The sequence below is a fragment of the Terrapene carolina genome, unplaced genomic scaffold, assembly GCF_002925995.2.
Source record: "Terrapene carolina triunguis isolate 2854851 unplaced genomic scaffold, T_m_triunguis-2.0 Scaffold401, whole genome shotgun sequence".
NCBI lineage: Eukaryota > Metazoa > Chordata > Testudines > Emydidae > Terrapene > Terrapene triunguis.
In genome coordinates, this window is record NW_020664752.1 from 473,235 (window position 1) to 482,226 (window position 8,992).

The window sequence follows — 8,992 nt, forward strand, 5'->3', positions numbered from 1 at the left end:
GCCGGCTCCCATCCGGCCCCGGGGCAGGGACTGGCTGGCTCAGGGGGATGGGGAATGGGGCACGAGGGGCGGAGGGACGTGGTTTTATTCTCAGCTGCCCCACAGCTGTAAAGTGGGGAGAATGATTCTCTTGGGGTCTAGTTAGAGTGGGAGCTCCATGGGGCAGGGGCTGTCTCTGGGTCTGTGCCACACCCGGCACAATGGGGCTCTTGACTCCCCCCCAGCTCTGCCGGTGCCCCTCACTCCCGACCCGCAGCCCCTGCTAGCCCCCCAGCCCTGCTGGTGCCCCTCACTCCCGACCCGCAGCCCCTTCGAGCCCCCCAGCTCTGCCGGTGCCCCTCACTCCCGACCCGCAGCCCCCTGTTAGCCCAGCAGTGGGCTCCCCCCGCCAGCTCTGCGGGTGCCCCTCACTCCCGACGCGCAGCCCCACCTCCCATTCCCAGCTGGCCAGCTCTATCCCTCACTTGATGAAAGCAGCCATCAATCTCGATGCTGGTTTTATGACCCTCTCCGCCCCCGCCCCGGGTTGCCCATTCGGATCAAAGGTTAATTAATCCGAAGCAGACCGTGTCCAGAGTTATTCTGACCCCCGCCCGGGCAGGTGGTCCCAGCCCTGACACACAAGCCGCTATGAAAGACCAACAGGGCCCCGGCCCTGCCAAGGGGCCGGGGGCTCAGCGGGGGGCTGGGGGGGACACAGCAGCCATTTGGGACTCAGCTTGGAGGGGGAAGGGAAAGGCAGGTGGGATTAACCCCGAATCAGAGACGCCTGTCGCCCTAAAGGAGCTCGGATTTCACACGCCCGGCGCCGGGACGCAGCCCCTCTGGGGTGGGGCCCGGGGGCTGGATATCCGGGGCCCCCTCGCCCAGTGCCAGGATGCGGCTCCTCTGGGGTGGGGCGCGGGGGCTGGGTATCTGGGGACCCCTCGCCTGGTGCTGGGATGTGGTACCTCTGGGGTGGGGCAGGGGCTGGGTATATGGGGACCCCTCGCCCAGGTCAGGGTGGGAGGGGTTTAATCTTGGCATGTGATTGGCCAGGCCATTGTGATGTCAGGGGTGGGTGCCGAAGGCGATTGGCCGCGAGGCAGAGGGGCGGGGCGGCGCGAGGTCGCCCCCCAGCGGCAGGCCATGGCCTGGGCGGTGTGGCTGGCGCTGTGGGCGCTGGGGGGCTCTGGGGGCCGGGGCTGCCTGCGCTGTGACCCCGGCTCCATGCGGCTGCTGCGGGAGCTGAAGGGGCCCTACCTGGGCCAGCAGCTGCGGGGGGACCCGGACCTGCGGGCGCGGCTGGAGGCCCTGCTCGAGCGCAGCCTCCAGGGGCTGGCGGAGCTGCCCATCGGGGAGCAGAGCTACATGGGGGTCATTGGTGCGCAGGGGCCCCTCCCCCGCCACCCCAACACAGCCCTGAGGGAGGAGGGAGAGGGAGTTGGGGGGATGTTAGGAGGGGGCGGCTGTCGGGAGGGGGGCGCGATCCCAGAGCTTTGGGTCTCATCCCCTTTGTTGCCCCCCCACTAACATGTCACCTCCCCCAGACGAGAAGACGATGGGAGAAGCTGCCGCCCACTTCAGACGGGCCGTGACCCGAATCATGGAGAATGACTTCAAAGGTACCAGCCCCGGGGTGCCCCTCACTCCCGACCCGCAGCCCCCTGCTAGCCCGGCCCTCCCCCCCCCCCCCCAGCCCTGCCAGTGCCCCTCACTCCCGACCTGAAGCCCCCTGCTAGCCCAGCCCTGGGCTCTCCCCCCAGCCCTGCCAGTGCGCCTCACTCCCGACCCACAGCCCCTGCTAGCCCAGCCCTGGGCTCCCCCCATAGCTCTGCCGGTGCCCCTCACTCCTGACCCACAGCCTCTGCTAGCCCGGCCCTGGGCTCCCCCCATAGCTCTGCCGGTGACCCTCACTCCCGACCCACAGCCCCCTGCTAGCCCGGCCCTTCCCCCCCACCCCAGCCCTGCCGGTGCCCCTCACTCCCGACCCGCAGCCCCCTGCTAGCCCAGCCCTGGGCTCCCCCTTCCTATTGCTAATGAGGCAGCGCCCCCTGCTGGCTGCTCTGCGGTTTTGCAACTCGATTAACCCTTTGAAACCTGAACCGCTTAGACGACGTGGGTCGATTCTAGGCGAGGGTCTTTTCGCGGGGGGGGGGGGGGGCGTTTGCTCTGAATGTGGGTGGCGGGATATGGGGGAAGGGCCCCGCTTTGGTGTGGGGGAGGGGCGTCTAGTTTTCAGTTAAATTCCCCTGTTGCCTCTTGAACCTAACGATGGGGCGGGGCCGGAGCTGCGCTGCTGAGTCACATGGTGCGGATCTGAGGGGTGGGGCTGGAGTGGCTGAGCGCTATGGGCGGGTCTAGACGGGAGCCACGCCCACATGGCTGCCCAGTTGTATGGGGCCATAGCACTGTCCTGTGTGGTGTTCACAGCGCACTGCTTGCTCTGCAGATGGGCAACTCTTCAACGAGGTGATGTGGAGCCTGCAGGAGCTGAGAGAGACCTTCACAACCCTCATGGCCCGATTCCAGAGAGAGGGTGAGGAGGAAGGTGCCCCTCACTCCCGACCCGCAACCCCCTGCTAGTCCAGCTCTGGGCTCCCCCCAGCTCTGCCGGTGCCCCTCACTCCCGACCCGCAGCCCTGTTCCCCAGGGGATGGGGGGGAGGGATGAGCCCCATTTCTCACCCTTCTTCTTCCTTCTTGTTTTGCAGTTTTTTGCCCGAATAAGTGTGGTGAGTGGGAGCCAGGGGGGATGTGGGGGGGAGGGACAGATCCTGGGGGAGGGGTGGGGGGTTCCAGGGATCCTGTCTCTGATTCCCTGGGGGGTCAGGGGTGCCCGTGCTGGGAGGGTCCTATCCTTGACTGCACTCCAGGCTAGGGCGCCCTGACCTCCTAATGCTAACCCCCCCCCGCCGCCCGGGGGCCCCCCCCCGCCCCCCGGGGACCCCCCCCCCCCGGCAGCCCCGGAACGCCTGGGTCCAATTCCCCCAGCAAGTCAGGTTCTGACTCCCGGGACACCGGCACCAACCTTACCCCTGGGGGGCCTTCACCCCACCCTAGCTACTGGGGCCCTGAACCCCCGGGCCCTGACCTCCCCCCCGGGCTCTGACCCCCCCCCTCCGCAGGGCGCATGGTTCACCAGTTCATCGACTGTCGGGCCTGCGGCACCGAGCTCTACTCCTGCAACCGGGACCTGCGCTGTGGGGGTGAGTGGGGGGTGCCTGGGAAGGGATGGAGGGGTCAGATGATGGGGATGGGGGTCGGCTGTGAAGGGATGGGTGGGTCTAGAGGCCTCCAGCCTGTGTTGGGGTTTCACTCCCAGGCTCCAGGGCCCAGCTTCTCCAGCAGGGTCAGGAAGGAAAATTCCCCCCATCCCCACCGTGGCCAGGTGCATTGTGGGTAACGAGGGGGGTCTTCTATATCTAACTCTGGCTACTGTCAGAAGCTGGACTGGATGGGCCCATTGACCGGGGGCAGGGGTGAGTACTGGAATGGATGGGCCCACTCTGATGCAGGGGGCAGGCTGGCATGGATGGGCCCATTGCTCTCATCTGAGGGGGGTACCGGGGTGGATGGGCCCATTGCTGTGACCCAGGGCACACTGTTGGGGTTGGGGGGGGTTACTAGAGTGGGTGAGCCCTGCCGGGGGTGGGGGGGGGAATATGGGCTCTGATATCTGGGTCTCTAGCAGAGCGGAGGCTGCGGGTCCAGCAGGACGACGACCTGATCCTGGACTGTGCCTTGACCTGGCACCGCGCCAGCTACGGTGCCAAAAGCTACCGCTTCTACCGGGTACGGCGCCCCTCACTCCCGACCCGCAGCCCCTACCAGCCCAGCCGGTGCCCCTCACTCCCGACCTGCAGCCCCCTGGGCTCCCCCCAAAGCTCTGCCGGCGCCCCTCACTCCCGACCTGCAGCCTCCCTGATCCCCGTGTCTCTCCCGCAGGCGGTGGGGGGCTCGGAGCAGGTCATGGTCATGGGCCCCGACGCCTTCCTCGTGAAGAAGGAGGCGACAGCGAACGACTCGGGGCGCTATCGCTGTGAGATGCTAAACGCCCAGGGCTGGGTCTGCTCCGAGCTGCGCTTCCAGGTGACAGGTGAGGTGGACAGAACCCAGGAGTCCTGGCTCCCAGCCGCCCCCCCACCCACGCTTCTCTAACCACTAGCCTCCACTCCCCTCCCAGAGCCAGGAGAGAACCCAGGAGTCCTGGCTCCCAGCCCTGCCTCCCTCTAACGCCTGTCCCCTCCCCCTTGCAGTGACCCCCCTGCCGGGGAATAGCACCCCACCGCCTGCGCCGCCCCTGCTGGGGCCCCTGACGCTGCCCCCCCCATCACGGAGCCCGACCCCCCCGGGGGGCCCTGGAGACTGGACCGTCTGGGTCATCATCGGGAGTAGCGCCGGGCTGGTCCTACTGCTCATCGGGGGCTGGTGAGTCCGGACGCCGGGGTCCCCCCCACCCTTCCCCCCAGGGGGCAGGGCCCCCATGTGCCAGGGGCTGCGTGTCTGGGGGAGGCTGGGGGGCAAGGCCCGTGCTGGGGTGGGGGGCAGGTGCTGGCTCTGTCCCGCCCACCAAACAGCTCCCCCCCGTCTCCTTTCCCTAACCCGCCCTCCCCTTCCCCTCCCTTACAGCGCCTGGCTCTATCGCCGCCAGCAGGAGGTGCCAGAGAAGGACGGTGGCAGCCAGGGGGGGCCGCTGAAGACGTGACCCGCCCCCCCACTCCAGAGCCCCCCCCCCCCCCCCCCCGCTCCCCCCCCCCCCCCGGGGGGGGGGGGGGGGGCGGAACCCCCCCCCCCCGGTACTTTTAAATAGACAAGATTTTATTGCCAATGCACTGTTGTCCCAGACTCCTGGGTCCTGTCCCCGCCTCTGGGTGGGGGGGTGGAGCTGGGAGCCAGGACACCTGAATTCTATTCCTAGCTCAGTGTGACTCAGTTTCCCTCCCTATGGACCACCCCTCAGCTACCCCCCCCCAGCCGGAGTTAAAAACCACAGAGGCAGCCGGTGCAGTGGGAAGGGGCTTTATTGTGTGGGGGGATCAGCTTGGCTTCCAGGGGTCCCCCCTCAACTGACCCCCCCCAGCCAGCACTTGGGGGAGGGGCCTCCCTGACCCTTGTGGGCCGAACCATCAGAGCTGTGGAGCTGGGGTGGGGGATTGGAACAAGGCTATGCAGTTCCAGGTGAATTGGGGAGGGATTGGATATAAGTTGGGGTTTCTACTCACCCCCCAGCAGATTGGGGCTCATGGGAGGCCAGAACCCCCACTGCCCCCCCCCCCAGTGATGGTGGGAGCTCTCCCGGCCCCTGCCCCCACTCTGGGGAGCAAACAGGAGTTGAACTGCACTGCTGTGAGCTTCCCCACGACAGTGCCTCGAAGGGGTTGTGAGCTTCCCCATGGCAGTGCCCCAAGGGGGCTGTTCCAAGGGCTGCGAGCTTCCCCACAGCAGTGCCCTATCACCCAGTAAGTCCACATTTCTCAGTAGCCTTTGGCCACTGTCAGCTCCCCCCTCCCCGCCCTGTGGTATGACCCCTCCCCCACTAGATCAGCCCCCTTAGGGAGCTGCCCCCTCACCAGTGGTCAGAGACTCCCCACCCCTTAATTAGCAGGCAGGGCACAGTGATGAGCAGGGTGGGGGGGACTGGGTGTAAATGGGAGAGGGCCAGGAGCTGGGGGGCAGCCTGGGTGGGAGGAGGGGGGACCCGGTCCCAGTGGGGGGGGAGTGAAAAGGGCCGGGGGGGCAGCGGGAGTGGGGCAGCCCCCAATAGAACACTAGGCTCAGCAACTGGTACAGTCCAACTAAGATGGCGTCTACAGTTGCCATTTCCCCACCCCCCTCTGCCAGTAAAACATGAGGTAAAAAACAAATGGTATGATCCATCCAAGATGGCATCTAGAGTTGGCTTCTCCACTCCCAACCCAGCTAGGTACAAAGATGGCACAATCCAAACTAAGATGGTTTCCACATCCTCCCCTCTGGTCAATAAGACACTGGAGTCAAAGGTGGTATGTCCCAAACAAGATGGCATCCCACAGGTGGAGTTGCCTTCCGCCTGCCAATGAAACACTTAGGTTCAATTAAATGGTACGGCCCAAATAAAGAGGGCATTTGGACTTGGCATCACCCCAAGCACCAATGACTGGACCAATCCAAGATGGCACCTAGAGCTGACGTGACTCAAACATCAGTGGTCTGATCCATTTAAGATGGTGGTGGAAGCTGGCATCACCCCCAAACAATGGCTTAACCCATTCAAGAGCTGATGTGACCCTGAACACTTATGGTATGATTTATATAAGATGGCAGCCACCCGCCGTATCACTCTAAACACCAACAGTTTGATCCTTCCAAGATGTCCTTTGGGGCTGACAACCAAAACAGCAATGGTTTAATCCATCCAAGATGGCATCCAGTGTTGACATCACCCAGTAAAATGGCTACACCCATCCAAGATGGTGTCTGGAGTTGGCATCACCCCCAAGCAATGGTTTCATCCACCCAACATAGCATCCGTTGGCTTCACCGATCAATGGTGGCATCCCGAGCTGATGTCAACTCCAAACAATGGTTTCACCCATCCAAGATGGCACCTGGAATTGATGTCACCCTGAGTAATGGTTCCACACATCCAAGATGGCACCTGCAATTGAGGTCACACCAAACAAGGGTTCCACCCATCCAAGATGGTGCCGCGAGTTGACGTCACCGAGAATAATGCTTCTACTCACTCAAGATGGAGTTAACGTCACCCATCCAAGATGGCGCCTGGAGTTGATGTCACCCTGAACAATGGTTCCACCATCCAAGATGGCGCCCAGTTTTGGCGTCACTACAAACTATGGTTCCTCCCATCCAAGATGGCGCCTGGAGTTGACGTTACCGATCCAAGATGGGCACCTGCATTGGTGTGATTTGTTGGCGTCTCTGGGGTGGCGGTGGGGGGCTCCCTGTGGCCAGGCCGGGGGGGCCCGCACCCTCTACCACTGCTCCACCATCAGGTCAATCATGTGGTTGACGCTCAGTTCAGGCGAGTCAAAGAAATCAGTGGAGAAGATGCTGCTGCCACCGGGGGTGCCGGACCCCAGCCCCGAGGCCGGGCCAGCTGTCAAGGCCTCCAGCCAATCGACGGGGTCGAAGGCGGGCCGGGGGCTGGGCGACGGGGGCCCCTCCGGGGGCTCCGGGGAGAAGATCCCACGCAGGGAGTCCGAGGGGGACGAGGAGGAGGAGGAGGGAGGGGTGAGGAAGTCGTAGTGGCCGGGGAAATCCAAGATGGCTGCTGCCGGCGGGGTGTGACGGGGCTTCTTGCAGGGCGCCTCCTGCTGGCTGAGGGGCGAGGGGGGCCGGCGTGGCTCTGTGGGGAGCAGATCACCTGGAGAGGGGGCGGGGGGGGTTAGATGGACATGGGATGCTGAATGACACCCCCTCCCTACAGCCCAGCGCCCCCTGCTGAGACCCCTACCCCACCCCTTCACAGCCCCACCTCCCGCCCCGCTCCCTGCAGCCCAGCGTCCCCCCGCTGAGCCCCCTACCCCACCCCTTCAAAGCCCCACCTCCCGCCCCGCTCCCTGCAGCCCAGCGCCCCCCACTGAGCCCCTGCCCCGCTCCCCACAGCCCAGCGCCCCCTGCTGAGCCCCCCACCCTGCTCCCCACAGCCCACCACCCCCTGCTGAGCCCCCGCCCCACTCCCTGCACCATGGCACCCCATACACCAGGCTGGGACAGGGGGGCGAGGGGAGTGGGGGTACCCGGGGTCTCACCTGCACACGCCAGCGGCTCCTCCAGGATGTCTTCGATCGACTGACTTGGGACCAGCTGCGGACGGGGAGGGAGAAAGGGAGTGAAGGGCAGAGACGGGGACACAGCCCCTCTGGGGTGGGGCGTGGGGGCTGGGTATATGGGGGGCCCCCCCCCCCCCCCGTACCTGGGCTTTCTGGATGGCTTCCTGCAGCTCCTCCTCCAGGGAGCGGGGGCCTGGGGCGGGACTGGCCGTGATCTGCAGGGGCAGTTCTAGGTCCTCCCCGATTGGCTCACAGGAAGGGGGACAAAAAACCTGAGGGGGGGATGGACATGGGGGTAAATTTGAGGTTCCCCCAGCTCATCTCCTGCTCCCCACATGGCCCTATGGCCTTGCCTCCTTAGCATGGCTCCGCCTCCCCCCCAGTGCCCCTCCCCTCCCAATTTGTCATGACTCCGCCCCCTCAGCCTCTCCCCTGAGATGCCCCGCCCTCTCTGACTGCTCCACCCACTCCAATTATGGTATGACCACACCCACTGCCATGCCCCTCCCATTTCGCCCAGCCTCCCTGCCCTGATCATGCCCCGCCCCCAGCATACAAGCCCCGCCCCTGGCACACACGCCACGCCCCCAGCTCTCACCAGGAACCCCTCTCTCCCGGGCACTGTGCCCTCGGGCGTCTCCCCGGCGGGGGTCTGGGGGCCGTGGCTGGCCGGGGGTGAGGGGGGCAGGGGCTCCCCCTCCGGGCGGCCGCGCCGGCACTTGTGCAGCTGCAGCTCCTCCCGCAGGTCGTCGGCCTCCTGCTGCTCCCGCTGCAGCTCCCAGGTGAGGCTGTCGATGAGCCGCTGCTTCTCCCGCAGCGCCCGGTCGGCGGGGGGCAAGGCCGGGGGGGGCGGCCCCGGGGCCCCCCCGCACCTGGAAGGGCTTCAACCGCTCCAGCAGGGCTGGCTTGGTGCCCGACACTGGCAGCCCGCGCTGGCGCAGCTGCTGGCGGAGCTCTGACACCTGAGGGGTGGGGGGGTGTTAGTGGGGGGGCGGGGGGCCTTAGTCTGGGATAGACGGATGCCCCCGTTCCACCCCCCCACCAAGAATGTCTTCTTGACAGAGGAGAAGGGAACCCCCCAATCCTCCAGCCTGTCACAAACTCCCTACCCCCATAATCCCTCCCCCACCCCTTCACAGCCCCACCCCCACCGCTCCAATAACCCCTCCCCCTCTTCACAGCCCCACTGCTCCACTAACCCCCTCCCACCCCTTCACAGCCCCACCCCCACTGCTC

General features: G+C 65.7%; 2 protein-coding genes across 2 annotated transcripts in view; one reads left to right on the forward strand and one right to left on the reverse strand.

Moving 5' to 3' along the window:
- Positions 1-1,128: 1,128 nt before the first annotated feature.
- Positions 1,129-4,686, forward strand: IZUMO1 (izumo sperm-egg fusion 1). Its single transcript, XM_026658142.1, has 9 exons — positions 1,129-1,363; positions 1,530-1,604; positions 2,432-2,518; positions 2,693-2,713; positions 3,107-3,187; positions 3,673-3,773; positions 3,927-4,077; positions 4,238-4,409; positions 4,611-4,686. The coding sequence occupies exons 1-9, from the start codon at positions 1,129-1,131 to the stop codon at positions 4,684-4,686; spliced, it is 999 nt and encodes a 332-aa protein (XP_026513927.1).
- Positions 4,687-5,658: 972 nt separating this feature from the next.
- Positions 5,659-8,992, reverse strand: part of MAMSTR (MEF2 activating motif and SAP domain containing transcriptional regulator) — a 36,196-nt gene continuing 32,862 nt past the window's right edge. Inside the window, exons 5-8 of the mRNA XM_029912967.1 lie at positions 8,355-8,637; positions 7,900-8,028; positions 7,736-7,790; positions 5,659-7,347 (exon numbers count right to left, since the gene is read on the reverse strand). Of these exons, the coding sequence (XP_029768827.1) occupies positions 6,956-7,347; positions 7,736-7,790; positions 7,900-8,028; positions 8,355-8,637 (859 nt within the window). The 3' untranslated portion in view covers positions 5,659-6,955. The remainder of the gene's footprint in view (positions 7,348-7,735; positions 7,791-7,899; positions 8,029-8,354; positions 8,638-8,992) is intronic.

Coding starts and splice junctions, on each gene's coding strand:
- IZUMO1 (XM_026658142.1), top strand. CDS start 1,129: ATGGCCTGGGCGGTGTGGCTGGCGCTGTGGGCGCTGGGGGGCTCTGGG. Junction 1,364..1,529: donor GAGCTACATGGGGGTCATTG/GTGCGCAGGGGC, acceptor CACCTCCCCCAG/ACGAGAAGACGATGGGAGAA. Junction 3,188..3,672: donor CCGGGACCTGCGCTGTGGGG/GTGAGTGGGGGG, acceptor GGTCTCTAGCAG/AGCGGAGGCTGCGGGTCCAG.